Below are 23,918 nucleotides of genomic sequence, written 5' to 3'. Positions count from 1 at the left end.
CTGAGTGTCAAGGGGGATCGAACCCCGACCTCCCAGTCTCAGGGCGGACACTCTAACCACAAGGCCACTGAGCTGGTACACCGAGGCTGATTTATGAAAGTAAAAAAGGTGCACTTCTCTATGACCTCTTGCACACTACTCCTAAAGCCGTCCGGCAAGGGGCAATTCTTTTTTTTCAATCTAACCCAGTTTGAATCGTGCCAAAATGACACCGACTGGACATGCATTTATTTATGTAACCGGCCACCTCAGAAAACATTGCTGCGGTTCATCCATGGTTTTGTTTCGAACTGAATTCTGGGAATTGCAATTCTGAGGGCCGATTCATACTCCTATTTTAGAGCCGAATAAAAGTCGGTTCGGTGCTGTAGAGCCTACAATGTGACGTCATTTGAGGTTCGGGTGGGGGGTACCGCCCTAAAGTCGGCTCTTCGGTGCTACTGAAAATCTCTGACTAGCAGAAATCATTTCGTCACTACAGCGCCGAAACTGCGGTAAAATAGGAGTATGAATCGGCCCTAACAGGCCATAGATAGACAGACCAGAGGTGTTGCCAAAAAGGTTACTATTACATGACTGTAAATACTGATGGAATATAATAATTGCATGGTACTACTGTGTGCAAAGGCCTCTACTGTGACCGAAGAACTCTGTGTTCTTTGTTGCAAGGTTATAATAGTTTTGGTTTTTTCATTATAGTTTAGTTTTAGTTCGTTTTGACTTTTTTTTTCTTTCTAATTCAGTTAATTCAGTTTTTAGAGCGGGTTTGCTAGTTTTTATTTTGGTGAAAATGCTTAGTTTTAGTTTAGTTATAGTTTAGTTTTAGTTTTTCTTCGTACTTTGGTTTATTTGTGAGTTAGGATTAGCGTGGCTACATGCTGCCGTACGGTGCTGAAAACTGCCGTAAAACTTGTTGGAGAAAAGTTTTCGTTTTTTTCGTTAGTTTTAGTTAACTATTATAACCTTGCTTTGTTGTCCCCTTTTGTCTCGCTGTGCCCAGTGAGCAGAGTTCCATGTCGTCCAGCAGAACCCAGCAGGTTCACGCCTTCAACTGGATCTGCAACAACCTGGAGGAACACCCGGAGACCTCTTTGCCCAAGCAGGAGGTCTATGATGAATACAAGTATGTATAATGTATCACACGCACTACCTCCACACATCCAGAGTACCTGGCACACACTTCTAGATCATTCATTATTCATTTCATTTCATTATTCTTGTTGCCAAATGTTCCCTATTATGACAAGCCCAAAAATAGGCACGTTGAAAATGGTTAGTGCATCGACTCCTGAAGTCACAGACCACTTTCAAAGTTTGCCCCAATCCCCCGCCGGAGGGGGCAGCGGCTGTCCACCTCAGCGGGTAAATGGGTTCTGGTCAAGGTCTCAGGTTCCAACTCCGATATTTCTCCCTCCGATATATTCCCTCCTGGACCCCCCCCCCTGGGGTTTAAGAGGTTATGTTCATCTCTCACTTGAAAGTGGTTCTCTCACTGCTGATAAGACCAAGCTTTCTATATGTATTTTCTAAAGACCAGACCACAGATGATCCTCTCAGTGGTCAGGCGTGAGAGGGAAAGGTCACTGAGAAAGGCCACTCCTATAAATACCTGTGCATCCTGACTGATGATTCCTTTACATTGAAAGCAGTGAGAAAAACCAAATGCTGTTTAAGACTTGACTCAACATTTTGAGCTTTACTCCCGGGTAGAATGGTTTTGTCTGCCAACCATGCAGACAAACACGCTATATTGGCATGTTTTCTCATGCCAATAAAGCTAATTTGAATTGAATAGGTTAGCCAATATTTTCATGTCAAGGTCCTCCAAATTGATATGTATTTGACCGCAGACCCCCATCTGAGAAGATATTCTGCCTGGGACCCCCATAAGATAAGGGAAGACGTTTTCCATAGCAAATCTACAAAATCACAACACGTATAAAATTGGGTCTGAAGTGTTTAAAAACTTTACCAAACCCACAGAAGAGTTATGGACAATATTCTTTGTTTTCACAAGACTGTTTGTTGTCTTGTCTGTACTAAATGTTTGTATACAGAGAGTGGAACATAGGTAGTTCACACTTAAAAATGCCATGATTTGATTCCTTTGAATGCTTTTAAATCCATTTTGAAAGACCATTATGAAAACGAATTTCAAATCTCAATGGGGCCTTTCCTGGTCAATACATTTTTTAAATTAGTGGCGTGTTTTTAATTTTTCCAGGTAATCAAAGTTAGTTTCCAGATGAAGCGCCGGTATAAATAGAAGCATGCTAATTACTGTCAACCATGTGTTGGTAACATGAGAAGGGAAACTCTGAGACAGTCATTGAAAATGCTACGGCACCGTTACATAACCTCACCTGTCTTTTTTTTTTACCGCAACTCCTACAAATTGGCACTCTGAACCACTTTGTTATCTGTTGTTATTTGTTATTTGTTACCAACCTAATTATTGTAGGTGAAAATGTTAAGACTGTTTCATAGAAATAAATTTAATTTTCAAATCTGTTCAAAACTAACCCATTCCGGGGCGGAGGGAACCCCTTTTGGTGTTAGCATCATGTTATGCTTTAGCTATTGAAAAATAGCTAAAGCTAGAGCTTGTAGGTCTGCCTTTTTTTTTATTATCGAAGAACGACTGACATAGAAACATTCAGAAAACAGAAAACTGACAGGATTTAGAAGACATTCATAGAATCGTTTCCCAGGTCAAAATGGGTTCTAACCAAAGCAGCAGATCAACGAACTCGGGTATGAACAGCTTGCTATGGAAGGTGGGGAATTGGGGGGGACGGGGGACGGGGGGACGACAACATCCAAAGATAACTTTTCCCCCTTCCCGTTCGTGCCCTTCCCGAACGGGAAGAAGGGACGAGGCCGGCGGGGCAAGCAAAAAAACAAACTACGGCGGGCGAACAGATGGGGCCAAACGGGGCCCAATGATGGCCGGCAATAATCGCCACCCGGCGACGACACATTCCGCCACGGCGGCGGCCGCGAAACGTGTCATCAGGGGCAGCCTCAAAGGGACCCGCGGACCTGACCTTGACCATGGCCTCCTGCAACGGAAAAAAAACGTTCCGTTTTTCTCACTTGTACTGTAACATATGTACCGTATATATATATATATACACACACACACACACAGTGTGCGTGGGTAGAAGAAATGTCAACGGTATGAGGCAGTTAAAATAGACGCAGATCTATGAGCAGACTGTACAGTATATACTGTACAAGGGGGTACAGCAATAGAATAGTAACGGATACAGTGTGCGTGTGGTTAAAATAGTTGCAGCTGATATAGGAGGCGGAGCGGATATATACATGTATGTGGTTTAGCGAGAGATTATGGAACGGTGGGTTTTCAACCCTTTTCATATCATATTTATTCTGCATTTGATCCAACCGACCACCATTTGATGAGATTTATTAGCCTCTCAGACCCCAAAACTAAAGAACATGTTTTGTTATCATTGGATAAGCATTCACATGCTGTATTGTTGTGCGGTACCATAGGAGAGATAACAGGCAAACGGTTGACCAAAATAACAATTCTTCTACATTCTGTAATTGTGTAGACTTCTTGCAAATTAAGTAATGCCGGTGTTTACCAATATAGAGCGTACAATGAAACCAAATGGACCCGTATGGGTCCATATGGTTTACACTCGCAAGAGTTAAAGATCTACTGTATAAGGGTCCATTTGGTTAGGAACTCAACTCTCCATCATTTAGCTGGGGACCACCTGGAACCCCCCCAAGGACAACTAGTTGAAAACCAATCCAATCCAATCCACTTCATTTATAAAGCACGTTTTACAACTCAGAGTTTACAAAGTGCTGTACAGAAGAATACAACTAAATACACTGTAGCTAAACACAGAGAACAACAGCAAACGTATGAAAAACACAAAACGGATACAAAACATGGACCATGGAAACTCAACCGGGGTTAAAAGCCATGTAGCAACATAGATCAGATAATACATCATATTGACTTGATTTGATTTCATTAAGTGCACCGATCCTGGTTGTCAATTTAACTCGTACTGTATGTAAATTGGTGTAAAGCCCTTCATTGTACAATAGTAAAGAGTAAAGTTAAAATACTCGAATGTGCAGCAGTTCAGTCAGTCACGAACAGATTTAACCAATATTTATCATAGAATGACAATACAAGTGTGCGTTCGGCTCTGCTACATTTTCTCCCTGCTCGGCACAATGAAACACCATCATTAAACATTAAGAGCAGGGAGAGATAGATATACAATAACAACCCCCCATGGAGAACAGAACTAGCAGAGCCCACCGGTGGTGTTGGTGGGAGAAAACGGAACTAATAAAGGCCTATTCATAGTCTGGATTTTCGGTGGTGAGGTGACCACCGCTCCGGTGGTGAGCTGACCACCGGAGCTGAAATAACGTTGAGCGGTGGTGAGTAAAAACAGAGAGAAGGGCTGGAGCGGCTCGTGACGTCATGTTGTAGTTCGGTGGTCAACCCACCACCGAAAATCCAGACTATGTGTGAGCCTTAACAGAGCCCACCGGTGGTGCTGGGGTGGTGGTGGTGGGAGAAAACATTGCATAACAACAACCAGGAACCATGCTGCAGGAAGGCAGGAAGAATGCATGCAGTCTAGGGCCAAATTCCAAGCTGGTCACTAATTTCACTATAACACCAGCACCATGCTGGAGTGACCGACCGTGTGAGTGAGCAAGTGGCCGAGATTTTGGGTATTGGAATTTCGGCTCAGGTCAGCTGACTGCCACATCAGCGTATGACATGTGGGTCTTGCAAACACTATATACACCCACATGGTAATGCAGTGTATTAACCCCTCGAGTATATGTATGTGCCTTGAGCATAGCATGAAGCCGCTCAAGAATATCTGACTGAACTCTGCAAGCTACATATCATTACTTGCGCAAGCAGAGCGCGCAAGTACTAGTTTCACCCAGGACGATATTCGATGGGTATGCACCGTCCCAGCATATGACGTCAGGGTTTTCGATGGTGACGTAATGACCATATGTTTTGGTGTCGGGAGGATTAAAGGTAATGCTCCTATGTATGTACATGTATGTAATCTGGCACCACTGCCGTATCAGGCACAAGTAGATGCATGCATACGCATCGAATATGCTGGGACGGTGCATACGCATCAAAAGTGGAGCAAAGTAACCACAGTAGACCGCTAATCAACTTACAAATTACATATACATATACACAGAGGCATTTAGTATTAATATCACTATAGTCCAAGATTAAGTAAATTTAAAGCAATTGACAATTTAAAATAAATAATTAAATAATTATACTGTATATGTGATAACATATTTTATTTCAGTTTATATACCTTTTTTTTCATCGGATATCGATTTATTTTTCTTTGAGAAACTAAAAAGGGATCCAGAATAATTCTAAATCGATAAAACTGTATTTATTTTATAGATAGAAACTTGTACCATACTTCATAATACTACTTCTTTACATGCATAAAGTAGGTAGGTAGCAAATAGCTAAACCTAATAATTCAACATTTCAAACGTTCCTTCACAGAGAAGCGGTCGACAGTACTTGCGCGCTCTGCTTGCGCACTAGTAGGCCATACTAGTGTGCAACAAGCAAGTAGGCACTCGACAGATTGCCTACTAATTTTCACTATTATTTGACAAAATTTTAATGAATAAAGTAATTGACAAATGTTGAAATAATGTTGAAAACGTGCCCACAATAGGGACACCATGGGTTAATGTGGTTTAATGAAGCATGTATAAATAAATAAACGTCAACGTGTTGGCCATGTTTTAACGGTGATAATGTGTCTTTCAGGAGCTACTGTGACAATCTGAACTACCATCCGCTGAGCGCCGCAGACTTTGGCAAAATCATGAAGAACGTTTTCCCCAACATGAAGGCGCGTCGACTCGGCATGAGAGGGAAATCGAAATATCCTTTACCGCATGAGTCAGCAGAGGGTCCTCCGGGAACCCAGAGGTGGCCGTCAGAATTATACAAAGTGTGATAGGAACCTTTAATTACATTTTATTTGCATTAACCCATTTTGGGGCGGGAACCCCTTTTGGTGTTAGCATTATGTTATGCTTTAGCTATTGAAAAATAGCAGATCTACAAGCTCATAGCGCGCCACCGAGTGGCGCGCTACGAGCTTGTAGGTCTGCTATTTTTGAAAAATCTAAGAACGACTGACATATAAACATAGCTTTTTCAGAAAACTGTCAGGATGTAGAAGACATTTTTAGAATCTGATCTCAGGTCAAAATGGGTTAATTATATTGTATTTGCATTAACCAAAAGAGATTTGGTGTGGGGAGAAAAGAGCAGACCAAGTAGAGAGCCAATGGTCAAGTTTACTACTGTATGTACAGTATTGAGGGTTTAAATGCTTACATGTCTAAAAAAATACACATTATACAACAGGTCGTTTCGAGCTCTGTTCTCCGCAGCGCAGCACACTGCGTTGCTAGGCTAGCGAGTTTCTTGGGACGTTTGTGGTCCTAGTGGCTACATCTGTCATTAAAAAAAATATATGATTTCTTTTTAGCAATTATCTTTGTTTTAAGGGTAACTGTTGTATAATTGCAATATTACACTTGAGGGTGTTCTTTATCGCCATTAATGCACTTCTGCGCTGCCTTTCGGAACTTTCTGCAGCATCGCAGGTGTGCATTAACGACGATAAAGAACACCCTCTCGTGTAATATTGGTTAATTAACATGAATCAAATAAACAATATAGAGACAGCGCTGCCAAACACGTCTATGCAGCAATCTATGAATTCAATGAAAATGTTGAATCTGGCAAAGCAATTTTATACAATATACTGTATATGTAGAGTATCGACCAATGCTTTACTGGGATGGGTTGTAACAATGTGGCCTCCGTGACCTCTCCTCCCAGACCATCTGCTGTGGCACTTCATAAAGTCTCTAAATATAGATGCTAAATGAATTCATATCAAGTCACCCTCTCTTGTGTCTGGAGAGCAGCGCCCGCGGCACAGTACAGTACAGTGCAGCCACTGAGGGGATATTACTGTGATCTTGACCTTCACCAGGGTTTCATTAGTAAAAAAAAAACAGATGGGGGGGGGGGGGGGGGGGGGATTTTCCTAACCATTACACTTCATGTGACAAATACCAACGAATTGCTGATCTTCTAGAGCTCTTAACGTTGTGAGCTTGTAGATCGGCTACTTTTTGCTGCGTAAATTGTTTTTATAGGGAGGGGACATTTGAATTAGCAAACGTATCAGACAGTCTACAAACATGTCCCCAAAGGGATAAAACAGTGACCCCGCTGGACAATGAAAGGAATGACCAGAGGGAGTTGTATCCGCTGACCTTCAGAATGCAATGTGTGAATCCGGGTTGTATTCTCAACCTATAGCATAGACCGCATAGCTTCCGACGAATTACATTAACTGAATTATTATTATTATTGGCCCAAGTGAGTTCATGGCTCGTGTATTTTAATGAGCTAGGGTACTGTGGACAAAATGCCATTTTTAAAATGGCGTGCCTGTGTGCATATCGTATTTTGGTTTTTAGATGTTAGAAATAGGTTGGACCTTGTTTATGCTTGTAGCCAGGGGCAACTGAAACGTTATATGTAAAACATGTTGAACACAGTGCATCTCTCTGTCTCAGAGTCAGACGCACGCACGCACACACACACACACACACACACACACACACACACACACACACACACACACACACACACAATTATATACTAATATTATATAATTTATGCCATCGCATTGCCGGTGACAAGATCAGTTCTAGTCGGGAAGCAGTGACATGAATTCATTAGGCATCGTTATGTCTGACGAGACTTAAAGTGGATCATTCAGGGCCTTATTATTATTAGTCTAAAAACTGATTGGTTTGTTTTTTACCTTAACGTCTAACCTACATACTGCTACAGTGGACTGAGAAAGAGACCGTTTGTTCACATGCCTTCACTACCCAACCTGGAGCTGCATAAATCTATGGATGGAGTGAGTCTGTCTGTCTGTCTGTCTGTCTGTCTGTCTGACCAGAGGTATAATCTCGCAAACCGCTGGACCAATCAGCACCAACTTTCATGTGCACGCACGCTGCTAGTAGGCCACATATTTTTTTTAAATTCTGAATTCTCCGAAATGCAGAAATTAGCTAATTCAGTGTGTCCACCTTGACATAGTAGTATGTTGATGTACTGTATGTACTAGTACACTACAGGGCTGTTACTCTGTGATATTTGACCAGGAGTGTCTGTACTATATCTACATGTCACTCAAGTACTGGGGCTGAGTACTTTGTCCACCACTAGTTCTAGAACACACAGATATGTCCTTTGTCCACTGTAGTCGACTTTGAGGCTTAATCAGGAGTTTGGCCAGAGGTAGGCTAAGAGGTGGACATTGTCTTCATGTCTTTATGCATGTCATTTTGTTATTTGTGTTATAATAATAATGCAGAACACACATTTGACATAAGGGTCGCAAGACAAATTTCAGTGTGAACTGACAATAAAGTACAGCTTATAGATATTATCTATAAGCTCATAATGCATCGCAATGGGATGTTGTTGTAAGCTTGATGATCGGCTATTTTAGAGAATTCGTGTAGAGGGGGGGGGAAACAAAGAACAGACCAAGTACAGAGACAACCCAGGCCAACTATGTAAGAGTTTACTAGAAGGTTTAGGTGGTTAAGCCCTATTTTTTTATACATTGTTGTTGTACAATTGTCAAATATAGTGAAAATCACTGCTCTGTAAGCAGTGCACGCAACGTGATGAGTTGTGACACATTCTAAGGTTCTAGATCAGCTACGGTATGGTATTCTTTGCTATTTGCAAAACTTGAAAACAACCATCATATAGTACAAACACATCTTGCCATATCTTGTTATACCTGTAAGTCAGGGGTGGGCAACTTTGACAATGGAGAGCGGGCCACTATATTTCCACACTCACTCACTCCAGAGGGCCACTATATTTCCACACTCACTCACTCCAGAGGGCCACTATATTTCCACACTCACTCACTCCAGAGGGCCACTATATTTCCACACTCACTCACTCCAGAGGGCCACTATATTTCCACACTCACTCACTCCAGAGGGCCACTATATTTCCACACTCACTCCAGAGGGCCACATGCACTGTGACACGTTTTGAGCTTGTAGATCGGCTATTTTTGCTACATTTCAATTGAAATCCTGAAAAGTTAAATTTTTAGCCTATTTAATTTCAAATGCATTTAGTTATAGTTATGTTAACATTATGAAATAAATACAAATACATTGGACATAAAAACAAGACAAATAACATTTTAATACTATAGTCATTAGCTGAAATCAATACATCAATGTTCTGATATTAACCTGTGGGCCGCATTAAAACCCATTTTGGGGCGGGAACCCCTTTTGGTGTTGGCATTGTTATGCTTTAGCTATTGAAAAATAGCAGATATACAAGCTTGTAGGTGAAATATCGTGAAAATGTGCCTGCAAATCTTAGAATATATATATTCTCTCAGAAGACTTTATTTATTTCGACGTCGTGCAGCCAGTTGCCCATATATGCTGTAAGTAACCCTCATTCGTGTGTGTGTGTGTGTGTGCGTGTGTGTGACCTCACATAGCAGCAGTGTGACAGCGTGGAGTCGTCGTGCCAGCTCCCCGGCGGCACCCCCGGTGGCATGAAGGAGGAGGTGCAGAGCGCAGCCTGTGGCCTGGTGTGCGAGTGGGCTCAGAAGGTGCTGAGTCGCCAGTTTGACGCCGTGGAGGACCTGGCTCGGTTTCTGCTCAACAGCCACTACATCAGCAACAAGTCCATGGCGGCTCTCACCATCATGACAAACACAGGTAGGAGAAGACGGAAATGCTGTGTCTCTGTGGCGTTATTATGTATCCCACTGCAGTTCTAGGAAAGCTCCGCTGTGATTGGCCAGTAGTCGTTGTGATTGACAGTTCTCGTTTTTGCGTCCAGTCATTAGTCCTATACAACTACAACCTATCTCAAACCCTCACCCTAAACCTATAAGCACACCCCCACGGGGCAGCACACCTAAACCTAACCTTAACCCATGTCTAACCAAAGACTAGTCTAAACTAAGTATGCACCCCCCTAAACCTAACCCGAACGGCCTAACCTCAGTAAAACGATGCCTTCCCGGGAGCCAATCAGACACATGGTGAGGCGGGTCTACCCTAGAATGTTGGTGGGAGTCATAATCATGGGTCTCTGTGCCTTTTGCTTTTGTATAGGGAAATGTGAAATATAGGTAAATAGCAGCACCTAGTGGCAGTGGCTTCTTACTGATCCAATTATAAAACCTAAAAGCAATTGACAGTGCATCAGTGAGCTGGATGCAATCCTACCTGGAGGGGAGAGAACAGATGGTGGAGGTGAACGGAACACTGCTGTTTAAAAAAAAATATATATAAGTGTATATTTGTACGTCTCTAAATGTTCTGATGAATTGAAAATGGTGGACCCTGTTGTAAACGAGCATAATTCTTAATCATGGTGTCGTCCACAGTAACAGTTTTTTTATTGACTTGTGGTTTCGTTTGAAACATACTTCTACATTCTACATACTGTGAAATACATTTTTCAATCAATCCATCAATCAATCAATCAATACATCAATCAATCAACAGAATATTTGTTCAGTGAATGTGGCAGCCTACTTTATTTCCTCAATGACCCTTGTTTATTTATATTTCTATTATCTCTATTTCTTTTATTATTAATAATTATCATTCTTAAGAATATAAAAGGAATAGTCTTGGGCTAAAATATCCCTAGATTCATTCGTTCATTGATTCATATATACGTAATCTAATTTCCAGGTGCAGCAAAGTCTCGTTTATGAACATCTATAATCGGCTTGTGTGCCGCCTAGAGTATGGGTTTTATGCCCTTAAGACTATGGGGTTATGGGTAAGTCTCCCATTGGCTTAGAGGCAGCCTAGAGGCAGCCAATCATGTGAAAGTGTCTACTAAGGTCGTCTTTACTGTCGCTAGTAGAGAGGTATAGCAAATGTAGTCAAGTGGTCTTCGCTTCCAACGGCAAATTATTTGAAGCGTACAGTAGAATATAGAAAAATGGAATTCTTTGCCACTGTTAAAACCCAAACTTGAACAGAAAGCCCTAATCAAAAACCAAGTAAAGAGACACATGGGGAAAATATTTGTTGTACAGCTAATGGGGATACTACCAGATGAAACCATAAAACCATATAGTCCAGGCACTTTTCAAGCAACTGGCAAAAGAAGAACAACTGTGTGGAGTTTGCATGTTCTCCCCGTGTCCCCTAGGGTAGGTATACCCTCACAAAAACATGCAGTAATCCTGGTCTCTAAACTACCTTCCCTGATGGAGGGGAAAGGAACTGGTTGGAATAACGTGTTCCTTCCACACGCTACATCCAACCAGGGAAACTCCCCCCTGTCAGGTGTAAAGGAGCAACTTGGACACTCAGGCATGAAGGAAGCATGAGTTCAAGTCCGTTGCTCTCCCCTTGTCCCCCATATATGGGGACTAGGTTGGTGGAGGGTGTGTAGAGCCCAGGATCACATTAGATAATTGACACGGGGGTGAAAAATGGGTTACAAAATCGTGGGATAAAAATGATTAAGTTAAAAAAAAGAACAACAACCAAATAAATCCATGCGTTAAAGTGAACCATCCTGCTTCCTGTCCAGCAGGGGTCGAGTCGCCGCAGACGACGACCTCGGCGTTCGTGCCCACCACGGCGGAGAGCCACTCCTTCCAGCCGCAGGCCTCCACGCTGCCCTCGCCCTCCATCGACGCCAAGCAGCAGCTCCAGCGCAAGATCCACCGGAAGCAGCAGGAGCAGAAGCTGCAGTCGCCGCCGCCCATGCAGCCGCTGCCCGGCGGGGGGGGAGACGGCGGCGGCGGCGCTCAGGCCAGGAGGGCAGACGTCGAGGGGATGCCTGGAACCGGCAGCGCTCATGCGCGCGACAGCCCCCGCCTCCTGTCGCCGCAGCCCACCATCGGCATCGTGGTGTCTGCCGTTCCCAGCCCCGTCACGGTAATAATTAAACACCATGCCAGTCAAAAGCCCCCTGATTTGGGCAGGTCGTTGTATAGGCAAAGAATTTCTAAAATGGCGAAAACAGCCGATGTACAAGCTTGACAACGCACCGCACTGCAATGCGCGGTGAACTTGTATATTTCATTGCCGCGCGTTGAAGTACAAAATTTGGCTCAAGTGGTTAAGGTTTAAAGCAGTGTTGATTTTGCCAGAAAATCTCTGCAAGTCTATTGAATAGTTTTTATTTAGTTTTAGTCACCTGGAATGTTTGTGTTAGTCTAGTTTTAGCAGACTGAGCTGTATTTTGCGTGTCTTAAGTACCAGGTCTTATTACCTAACTTGAGTAAACTAAAGACCTGGAGGCGTGATCAATGCCATTTGGCTATTCTGAGTGGCCAAAGAGCATTGATCACGCCTCCAGGTCTTTAGTTTAATAAGACCTGGTACTTAAGACACGCAAAATACAGCCCCTTATCTACAGTTGATCTAGTCGACTAAAATGTATTTTGGCAGGCCTTGATGCCGTCGTTCGTAATGAATGACTTAACATTTTAGTCTAGTTTTTAATTTGTTTACAAAAATGTCAATATATTTACTCTTAGTTTTAGTCATCATAGCCTAGTTTTCATTTAGTTTCCATTTAGTTTCCATCAGTGAAAAAAGGTAGTCGACGAACATTTCTTGCCATAGTATTAGTCGACAAAATCAACACTGGTTTAAAGCTGCAATCCATATCCATTTCATGTGCTAACCGTGACCCCTGAACAAGCTGAGAAATGTATTGAGGCAGTGAGTATTGTTTCCATTTTAGATTCATGCAATACCTCTAGTCAACCAGTAGGTGTCCTACCTGGCCACATGACTCAGTAGAAGAGCAGACAGACTAAAGCCACCACAGTTGTGTTAGTTATTTACAGTGGTGGAAAGAAGTGCTCAAATCATGTTTGTCCCGTATTCAAAATGTACTAAAAGTAAAAGTACTCATATTTCACAAGTTCAAAATGTGTACAAAATATTTTGAAAATAGCAGATGTGCAAGTGCAATGCACACACACCATTTTGGAAAGAACTTGGGGCCCCTTGCCTACTTCCTTCACAGGTGTTGCTAATGAAGGCTCTGTTCCATTCTGGATAAACAGAGTCAGGGTGCTGCAATTGTGCGTGTTGGCTCACTGGAAACACTCTGCTACACCAGTGGGTCTCAAAGTGTCCTTGAGTGGGTTCCAAAAGGCCCATGTATGGGTGTGTAACTATGGGGGTCCTTGACATAAAACCACCGCATACTAAATGGAACAGAGCCTTAATTAGTATCATCGGTAACACCTAAGTAACGAAGTACTTCAACTTCAAAGAACTTCATTTTTCCTTTCGGAAACTTATTTTGTGCAGTGGTAAACAAGAAATCACAGTACACACAAACACAGTTACTATATAAAAGATCATAAAAACGACTTTTTTAAGAGAGACTACTTAAAAGCATAATATATAAAAAATCTATCTATAAGTCGGGAAGCGGCCTGGATGTAGGAAGAGCTACTCTGTGTGCAATATAGCCCATTGAAAATGTAAAAGCGTGTTGTCACTAGTGGGCCTTGACGTGAATGTCTTCCTGGGTCGGTGTCTTCCTGCTTGCAGGTCCAGAGGAACAGACAGCTGATGTCTCCCAGTCCCGTCAACTTCCAGGTGTTGACGCAGACCGTTCAGCCCGTCCGACTGAGCCCCAAGACCCCCCAGAGCATCCTGTACAGTCCCACGCACGGAGACCGCACGGCTCGCCAGCGCTACGCCCAGATCCTGCCCAAACCCTCCGCCACAAGTGCCATCACGCTGCGCTCGCCTCCGGCGGCCGTGCTCATCGCCAACAGTCCCATCAAGACGACGGTGATACCCACCACGTGTCACGTGACCTCCGTCAACGTGGTCAAAATGACCACGGTGACCCTCGCGCCCAACACCTGCTCCACCGCCACCTCCATCACGACGAGCGGCAGCAACGTGGCGAGGCCTTCCTCCGCCGGCGTGAACGCCTCTCGGGTCACGGCGGAAGAGTTCAGGCCCTCACGTCCTCAGCTCAGGTGTGGATCCGCGGCGCCCGTTCTGGCCGCCCCGGTGGCCTGCAGGCCGGGGGGGGGGTGGGCGACCGTCACCCCTCCCGTCGACGTGGAGATGGAAGCCATACACGAGAAGAGCCAGGTCACGAGCGCCGGCAGGAGAGAGGGAGCCGTGGCTCCTAGGAGCGGAGGAGGAGCCGCGCAGAGGGCTGCCAGTGTCCCCGCGCTTCAGATGAGGGGCTCCCTCATGGGGCTGGAGGAAATGTCACGGCCCTCCTCCACTACCAACACTGTGGTGGTGACGGGGGGCGGCATTAACAACGCCAGTCATGAAAGCCCCTTGCACTCCTTGACAATGCCTGCTCATAATACCAGACCTGCCTCAGGGATTAATGGCAGCGCCACCGCGACACCGCCATCCGTTAAGGAGGGTTTCCTGTCCACCAAAGGCCCCAGGAAGCGCTCAGGCCTCAGTCCAGTGTCTCACCTCTCTCCAGTCAAGAGGGTTTTTATCTCCCAGCAGCCATTGGGGGCCTGCGATGAGCTTCGGCACAGGGTCAGTGCCCCTCCGAGGAACCCCCACAGACCGGTAGTTTTACTCAGGCCAGAGAGTGCTCCGGTCATCGGCAGGTTCCCCATGAAGTTGAACTCGACCGTGGCCGCCCAAGGTCTGGCAAACTCTCCAATCAGAGCCAGCGGTTTCCAGACTGTTGCCAAAACACACGGCTCCGCGCAGCAGAGGACAAACACCTCCAGTGTTATGGAAACACAGCAGCAGCACCAGCATCGCTCCTCCTCCTCCGCGTCTAACAGCGCCGCCGACCAGCAGGGGGAGCTCATGAGTGCCACGTCGTCGTCCGCCGAAAGGGACGCGGAAGGAGGTCAGCAACGTGGCGGTGGCGGCCACATGTTTATGCAGCATGTGGAACAAGGTGGCGGAGGAGGAGGCGCGCAGGCTCCGCTCCAGCATTTACTGGGTCAGGCTGTAAATGCCTCCGGTCCGCTGGCCACGCACGCCGAGCTGGACTACTTTCCCTTCACCGACGACGACATGACCCAGGACAGCATTGTGGAGGAGCTGGTGCAGATGGAGGAGCAGATGAAGCTCAACAACATGCAGGAGTTCGGGAACTGTGGCGGCGTGGGCGTGCTGCCGCAAGGCCCGCCGGGGGCCATGCAGGGCGGCGGCGCCATGTCGTCCGGTCAAACGATGACGTCCTTCTACAACAACTCCGCGGGCGGCAGCGCCCCAATCCAGACCCCCACACCCACCCCCACCCCTACGCCCACCGAAATGATGGGCGGAGGAGGAGGAGGCCAGGGCCTGACCAGAGAGAGCCCGTACTCCCGCATGGCCTCCGTCACGCCGGTGGACAGCGCCCTGGGCAGCAGTCGCCAACACACCCCCGTGGGCACCCCCCACTCCAACTGCAGCAGCACCGTGCCCCAGAGTCCGGTGGAGTGCCGGAACCCCTTCGCGTTCACGCCCATCAGCTCCAGCGTCACCGGCGCGTACCGCGACGGCAGCATGGTGTCCAGTAGCCCCGTGAAGCCCATGCAGCGGCCCACCGCCACCCACCCGGACAAGGCCAAGCTGGACTGGATGAACAGCAGCTACAACAGCAGCAGCAGTAGCGGTGGCGGCGGCGGCGGAATCAACAACCTGCCCAGTTACCAAGACCTCGTCGACGACCACTTCCAGAAGCCGCACGCCTTCGCCGTCCCCAGCCAGTCCTGCCACTCTCAGGCGAGGCACAACAACGAAGGCCATTTCGGCCGCCTGACCCCCATCTCCCCCGTGCAGCAGCAGCAGCAGGTAGCCTCCATGGCCGGCGTGGGCAAGCAGGAGGGCTTCGCCGTGCCCGCGCCTTTAGACAACAAAGCCGCCTGTAGCGGCTCGTCTCCGGGCGCGGCGGCCTTCCGGTGCCGCAGCGTGAGCCCCGCCGTCGTGCGCCAGCGGAACCTGAGCGGGAGCACGGGAAACCCCGCCCCCGCCGCCTGTCCCAGTGGTGGCGGCGTCGTCCCCCGGCCTGTGGTGTCTCCCTTTAATTCCCCCGTGACCCCCGAGGTGCTGAACATCTTCGCCAACAGTCAGTCCGGCGACTCCAGCGCGTCCAACGCGGCGCAGAGGAGCCGCTCCGTGCCCGTGAACGTCATGATGCAGACCGAGTCGCCGGCCAACATGGGGCAGGGGCAGCAGCGCAGCAACCAGAAGATCGCCGACGTACTACTGAGCAAGATGGACGGCGACCGCGACGACTCCGTGAGGGGCCTGGGCGTCAACAACGTCCACTCGAGCTACACGGCGTGCATGAACCTCACCCAGATCCTGGAGTCCGGCCCCAGTATGCCCTGCACTGCCAAACACTCTGCCAACACGTACAACTTTCACAAGACAAATTACCTCATGAAAAATAATGCAACGAGTGAAAGGTTTCTCGCCGAAGGGCAGAGTCGAGCCGCGGCTCCCGGAGAGCGTCAGCAGCAAGGCCTGCAGCCCGTGCGGCCGTTGCTGCAACAACAACAGCGGCAAAACCAAGAATTGATGCAACAACAAAACCAGGAATTAATGCAACGGCAACAAAATCAAGAATTAATGCAACAGCAACACAACCAAGGACTAATGCAGCAGCAGCAAAACCAACAGCTAATGCAGCAGCAACAGAACCAACAGCTAATGCAGCAGCAACAGAACCAACAGCTAATGCAGCAGCAACAACAAAACCAACAACAAATGCAACAGCACCAAAACCTACAGCAAATGCAACAGCAAGGTCAGCCTTCACCACTGCTTCAACAGCACCAAAACCAACAGCTGCACTTCAGCACTACCGTGAAGCAGCTTCTAACCGACAACAGCCTTCATCCTGGCAACAACGAGCTTGTGGAGGGAGTGTCCGAACTCGATGCCGGCGGGGCAGCGTTCCCAGGTGAAGTCAGGATGACCTCTGACCTCTCTGGTAACATCAATGACCTGAACACTTTGGACACAAACCTTCTGTTTGACCCCGGTCAGCACCAAGGTCAGTTTGCCGACACCACGCCGGAGGAACTGATGAACGATCCGCTGTTCCAGCAGATCTGCAACGAGACGGCGAATTCGAGTGGATTCGATTGGCTGGAAAGCAAAGACCATCCTACTGTTGGACTGATGGGTTGAACATATGGTTTGCTTTTATTTTGTACATTTTACACTGTTTATATGTTGTTATTGGTGTGTATTGATTAATTTATATTGAAGCAACACTCTTGCCTGATTATAGGTTGCGCGCCGGTGTCGCGCAACACTAGTAAAAATGCCCTTTTAAGTGCTGAAACACTCTGAGTTAAATGCTGGTCATCTCTCTCTCCTCAGAGAACAAAACGCTGTTTAGTTAAAGAGGCAGAGATACTTTTTAAAAGAGCTTAGTAGATTCAGGTTTTTTGTCCGTTTGCATGAGTCATTTATTTTTAGTATTTATTTAATAGCAGTAACTGAAACGAAATGTTTTCCAGAGCCATGAATTAGCCTATGTAACCTTGCATTTGGAATTTCAGGGCTGCTGTTCAGGATTATAACCTGTCCTGTATATATATACTGTATATATACAATCAGTAGGGCATTTGTGCTGGTTATGATTTATGTTGCATTTGTAATATAATTTTGAGTCTAATTGAAGAATAAGCTGCAAAATGGAAGACATGTTAAAAAGCATTGCACTACTTTTATCATAATATAATGATAACTAGTGGCTTCACAGTATGATGAAGCTTTTTTTTGTTTCAGCTTTGCCTGAATAAGTGTTAAAGTTAATATTTCAGGGAGTATTAGGTGTCATGGTAGTAACAATATGAGTATGACTAATCTGTCTAATAATTACTTGTATAAAGTAGTGTTTTTTTTACCGTATAATGTGCATAATCCAAACCACTGCTCAATGTGGATGATGTTAATCCAATTCTGGCTACTAGTCTAGTAGCCAGAATTTGAACCTGGACAACGTTTTATGTTAGAAATGTTTAGTATGGGTCCCCAGCATGTAGAAACTGCCGGATGCTATGTTGAGCAATTTTAAGAATTGGCATAATATCTGATCACCATACCATTAACAATGTAACATGTGACACTAGGGGGTTTTCATGATGCTGAATCCATTCCAAGTATTAGTTTTGCACAAAATACACTCCTTAGGCTAAAACGGCCATAGCCGTAATCACAAATGTGATGATGTCAGCACATTTAGGTTAAGGTTAAGGTTAGGTTAGGTTAAGTAGCTATGGCTGTTTATAGCCCAACTTGCCATGGAGTGTTTTTTCTTTTCAAAACTAATGCTTGGAATCGATTCAGCATCACGAAAACCCCCTAGCATGTCACATGCTACATAAAGCATGATGTAATTTGGAATATTTTGCCTTCTATAGGTTGTTAATGGTATGGTCACATTAGGAAAATTGCTCAACATATGCAAGTTGGCATCCGGCAGTTTCTACATGCTGGGGACCCATACTCAACATTTCTAACATAAAACTTTGGTGTACTCAACATGTCCGGGTTCACAATGGGGCTCTATGGGCTGGCAACTAGACCATACCGGTGTTTTTTTTTTTTTTTACAGCAGTACAATTTAGTCCACCTCAAAGCTTTCCGTTACAGTAAATGAAGGACACGTAATACTGGAATTACATTTTGTACCGTTAATTAATCAAGAGAATGGTATTCGCTCAGTTTACACAGTGTACAAAACACTCTATAACGGCCATGACAACTGACGATAAGAAAAGGATATTTATGGTATTTTAAAATTGTCCTATTACAGTAAAGGTCCTTTCAACTGCCACAGTTGACTGTTAAATGCAGTGCATCTAGTGTCCAAAAAGGTGCGCTGTGTACTTCAAAACCTAATTTACAATGTCAGGCAGGTGTCCTACCCGACAATAGGTCCTAAATGCCTCGGTGGAAGAGTAGAGAGACCACCTCCAACAAAATGCACATGCTTAAGTAGCTCTACCATACAGATTGGTTAAAACAATGTTTTATTCAAAAGATAAGTCCCAGATTGTACCTTTTAACTTAGTAATGCATTTAAACAAATCTCCTGCCGATGCCTCTCACATTGGTTTAGCTTGATGCAAATATATATATATATATAATTCAGTGCCTTTATTGCTTTTGAAGTCTTTTAAATTATGCATATGATTAAGAGTTGATTTGAATGAAAAATCAAGGGACATCATTTATACGGAGTGTTCCAGTTAATTGGTCTTTTAGCAAAGACTAAGACAGGATCAGTGATTTGTAAAACACTCTTCAGTATTCTTATGAACTGTGCTTTTTTTTAAGTTGTCAAGGCATAAAGTGCAAGAACACTAATACAAGGTGGAAAATAAGGCAAAAAAGAAAATAGACAAATATTAAACAGGAGGTTTAAAGGAGTAATTATTATTAGTTAATCTATAAATAATTAGCATAATTATATAGCCTATTCAAAAAAGAATATCATGAAAATATAAAATAACCATGATTTATTAAAAGCACTGTGACTGCAATCCTGACTTATGCAAAAATGTCTAGTAGCATGTGGTATAGTTGCAATGATAATTTTGTGATAACTATTTAAGTGCATTTAAATGTATAAAAAAGGGCAATAAGTTTGGTGATATCCATAATATTTATCAAAATGCTATGACAATTACTAATGTAGATTATCTCTTTGCAATGCACTACTTTTGGTTTGGATGATGAAAAGGCATGTTTTTCGGATAATTAAAAATGCGTAATGACAAAGTATGGAGAATCAACTGCATGCAGCTTGTGTAATGTATTTACTGTGTGTACAGTATGAAGCATGGAGCTGATCACTGACTATGACAAAAAACGTAAAATGTACAATACAGTAGTTGTTTGGGAACTATTGGAGCCTTATGTTCATACCAAAGAAAAACTGGTGAACGTGAGCTAGAGCAGCATAATAAAACAGTGTTTCATTCAAAGGACCACTTACAACCATTTTAAACCATTTAAATCTTCACATAATTGGTCCTCATTGTTTGAAGATTGCACCATTTATGGCTACTTGCACTGTGTCTCAGTCAGAAGAGCAATTCAGAATCCTGCCCTGCAGTGGCATAGTGGCTGGTTTGGTCATTTCAAACCAGATTTAAAACAATGGCTTCTATTTCAGTATGCCACGGTGACTTAACAGGAAGAGGAAATATATCCTTTATCTATTAGCTGGGAATCCACATTGATGTCATCGGTAGGCAGGTTTCTGAACTGTCCACAGTGCACCAATGAGATGCAGTTCGCAGATAAAAAACTAATGACCAATTAAATAAAGACAAAGTTGTAAATGGATGAAGTGCTCCCTTAAATGTCAACTAAACTAAGAAACATATTTAAGTGTGTATTGCCGTGCGTATTCTTTCCTATGAAAAGGATTTAACCCAAAGGAAAACAAGTGAAAATGGCAACGTATTTCTAGTTCTGAAAAACCATATCTCTACCAATGTATCAGGACAATAATAAGAATAACTTTGTTTACGCCTGTTAATCATTTTGTAGCTCCAGGTGACAAAACCATTTCAAAGATCTAAGACGCTATATGTAATTCCTTATTCGATATTCTGATAGTGATCTCTGATGGCATTTATTGTGTGTGTGTGTGTGTGTGTGTGTGTCTGTGTCTGTGTGTCTGTGTGTGTGTGTGTGTGTGTGTGCGCGCATGTGCGTGCGCGCCAGGTCATATCGTTGTACAGATTTTGCTGTTTTTTCTTTGTTCCTGTCATTGGAAATGTGATTTATTTTGAGTGCCCTGGTCATACTAAACGTAGGCCTACTGTAAAACTTTGTCAGCCATGTTGCTCTTGTCAAATCATCTGATTTACTAGGTTGCAAATTGTTTAAGTGGGAAGATATTGTTGAGTATATAATGGCAGAATGAGACTCAGAGAGTGTACAAATGGAACCACATGCAATTAACACTGAGTTCAGAAGGGAGAGAAAACCCTAAATCAGACTACTGTAAACCCATCCCCTAAAATGTTTATTTAAAAAAAAGAAAAAAAAGGTCTTAAGTGAAGGAAAAGTGATTATTACAAAGGATGAGCACTGGATGTTTTACTTTGAGTGCACGTGTTTGAGTGCACGTGTTTTTGTCGTTTTTTTGTACAGAATTTGGAATTACTTTGTTTGAAAACCAACTGTGTCTTTTGGTAATATTGTATAGGTATTCATGTGTTTCTTGTATTATTTGATGTTAACTGTTTTACAAATTTCATATAATAGTTTATGAATCAGCTCTTTTAATTTCGATATTTTAACCACATGAACTACCATACCATAGCATCCCTGTTGTAGGTTTAACCTTTGGTGAAATTAGACACATCTACAAGCTCACAATGCTTGCATTGTACTGTAGCCAACATTGTAGCCACGTTGTAGCGGCATTCTGAGCTTGTACAGTAGGTTGTCTATTTTCAGTGAAGAGATTTTTGGGGCCCTATTTTCTTCAGCGCTAAACGTATTATATAACCCTAACCCCTTTCTGTTTTTTTTTTGTTTTTGAAAAACATTAAAATTGTTCAACTAGCTGATCTACACCAACACGTGAGTTTGTAGATCGGCTATTTGAACTATTCAAAAATGTTTTTCAAAATAGTAAAAAAAAAAAAGGCAAAGAAGTTTAGGGATAAAGGGGTTTAGCACTGACGAAAATAAAAAAGGAGCAGAACCCTGTCAACTAAGTATGGGTCTAATTAAGTGGTTAATATGGTGAAAAGGTTTTCCTTTTTGAAATGGCCATTTTGAAATTAGCAATGTTTGTACCCAAATGAAGACATTAGCCGTCCTGTACTTGAGGACAAGGTACAGTACTGTAACGTATGTGTCATAACTGCTGTGTGTCGTTGCTGTGGTCGGTGTGCTCCAGTCCACGTTTCACTTTGTTTGGTCATTTTGTAGCATTTCAGCAAACATGCTTTTATAAATGTAACTGCTCACTGATAACAATTTTTAAACTGGGTTTTGAAGCCAATAAACTTTTGTAAGGACATCAATATGTTTCAGTCAAATATTTTGAAATATTTACTTTACTGTAGTGTGTAGACACATTTTGATAGAACACAAAGTAATGCACCCGAATAGGTAACACCCTGCAATGATGGAACTGTCTGTTACTGTTGGATAGTATGTTTAATTATTGAGAACTGTCAATTGATTGTATTGATTGATACAATTGTGATTGTATCAATTGATTGCCTACTTATTGTAGCATAATGAAGAATTTGTCATAATATACTATCAGACAACTTGTAATGCTATAGAAATAGGCTATACTGCAGTATCAGCCTTCAGCTATCTTGAAATGACACATTCTTTATTATCACATGATCGCACCATTGCAAATGTAAAAGAGTGGGTGACATTATTTGTACAAGATCAAGCACTAGAATAGAGAAGACAAAGTTAAAAGTTAAATCCCATGTCATACTTAAGGTACATGCATGTTTATTTTTTAATTACATTTTTATCCCACGATTTTGTAACGCATTTTTTCCACCCAGTGTCAATTATCTAATGTAATCCTGGGCGCTACACTTCCTCTGCCAACCTGGGGGGGCAGCGGACTGACCTCATGCTTCCTTCTATGCATGAGGAGTCCAAGCTGCTTCTTTTCACAGGGGAGAGTTTCCCCGGCCGAACGTAGCGCGTGGAAGGAACATGTTATTCCGACCAGTGCCTTTTTCCCCTCCATCTAAAATACCTATACCCCTGCCCCCGGCTGGCCAGGGGTAGGTAGTTTAGAGACCAGGATTACTGCATGAATTTTGTGAGGGTACCTATACTGTATACCTAGGGGACACGGGGAGAACATGCAAACTCCAAAGGCCCTTTCGCCAAACCCCGCCTCGGGTATGGGCACTGATGACACGGAGGAGGGAACACGCCCCCAGCACCCACAGCATCCCCAGCAGGAATCGAACCCAGGACCTTCTAGCTGTCCATTGCTATTTTCTTTTACCATACATGCACCAGGAGGCACACCCTGGTGCATGCATGGTAAACGAAAATAGCAATGGACGAAAAGCAATACAGGCAGAAAATTACTCCCTATGCAGTTAAGTTATAGTGAAACATATTCAGCAGATATATAAACAGCAGCAATTAAGTCTTATGTGTTTGGTTAAATAACAAGTGCATGTCAGACCAGTTTCATGTTTATGTTTAAAATAGCAGTAGATGTAAAATCACAGTTTCATGCACTAACAGGCAGCATGACAATGCTGGTGTCACCACCAATACAGTAAGTTTGCCGGTTTAAGGAAGAGAGAGAGAGAGAGAAAGAAAAGAATAGAGGGAAAATAATCAAGTAAAAATCAGATGGGCCTATAGATACAATGTCCAGCAGGTTCATGGTTTTAAATTATAACAACAAACATAGCAGTGCATAAACAAAGTAATGCAGTTTATTGTGAGAAACATCAGTTATAGCATCAGCAGGTGTAAAATAAGGTTTGATCCCCGGCGGAGTCATACTAAAGACTGTAAAAATGGGACCCAATGCCTCCCTGCTTGGCACTCAGCATCAGTGGTGATGATTGGGGTGTCAAATCAACTAATCAAATTATCCCCGAGCGCCATTTGATTCCATTTGTCCATTTTACAATATAAATTGGTGTTCCAAAGATGGAAATGCCATTAAATGGGGGTCCGTATCTTAATGCATGTCAAATGGGGTCCTTGAAATTGCGGCTCAGAGATGCAGCAAGAGATGAGTCAAATGCCGAGAACAAATTTCACTGGGGTAG

At 43.8% G+C, this 23,918-nt stretch overlaps 1 protein-coding gene across 3 annotated transcripts in view; it reads left to right on the top strand.

Annotated features, from left to right (window-relative positions):
- The window catches only part of LOC308316476 (DNA-binding protein RFX7-like), a 36,445-nt gene extending 14,137 nt beyond the window's left edge, over nucleotides 1-22,308 (top strand). The window contains exons 4-9 of one of the 3 annotated variants that reach the window (XM_080765125.1): nucleotides 1,001-1,123; nucleotides 5,837-5,956; nucleotides 7,946-8,027; nucleotides 9,663-9,882; nucleotides 11,729-12,078; nucleotides 13,717-22,308. In XM_080765125.1, the coding sequence (XP_080621251.1) occupies nucleotides 1,001-1,123; nucleotides 5,837-5,956; nucleotides 7,946-8,027; nucleotides 9,663-9,882; nucleotides 11,729-12,078; nucleotides 13,717-17,292 (4,471 nt within the window). In that variant the 3' untranslated portion in view covers nucleotides 17,293-22,308. Of the gene's footprint in view, nucleotides 1-1,000; nucleotides 1,124-5,836; nucleotides 5,957-7,945; nucleotides 8,028-9,659; nucleotides 9,883-11,728; nucleotides 12,079-13,716 lie in introns of all 3 variants that reach the window. The other 2 variants (XM_080765126.1, XM_080765124.1) reach the window with 2 other exon arrangements.
- The last annotated feature ends 1,610 nt before the right edge of the window (nucleotides 22,309-23,918 follow it).

Source organism: Protomyctophum bolini (assembly GCF_963924005.1).
Source record: "Protomyctophum bolini genome assembly, chromosome: 1".
In the NCBI taxonomy this organism is placed as follows: Eukaryota; Metazoa; Chordata; class Actinopteri; order Myctophiformes; family Myctophidae; genus Protomyctophum; species Protomyctophum bolini.
Note: the sequence above shows the minus strand (reverse complement) of the source record. Positions and strands in the feature narration are given on the sequence as shown.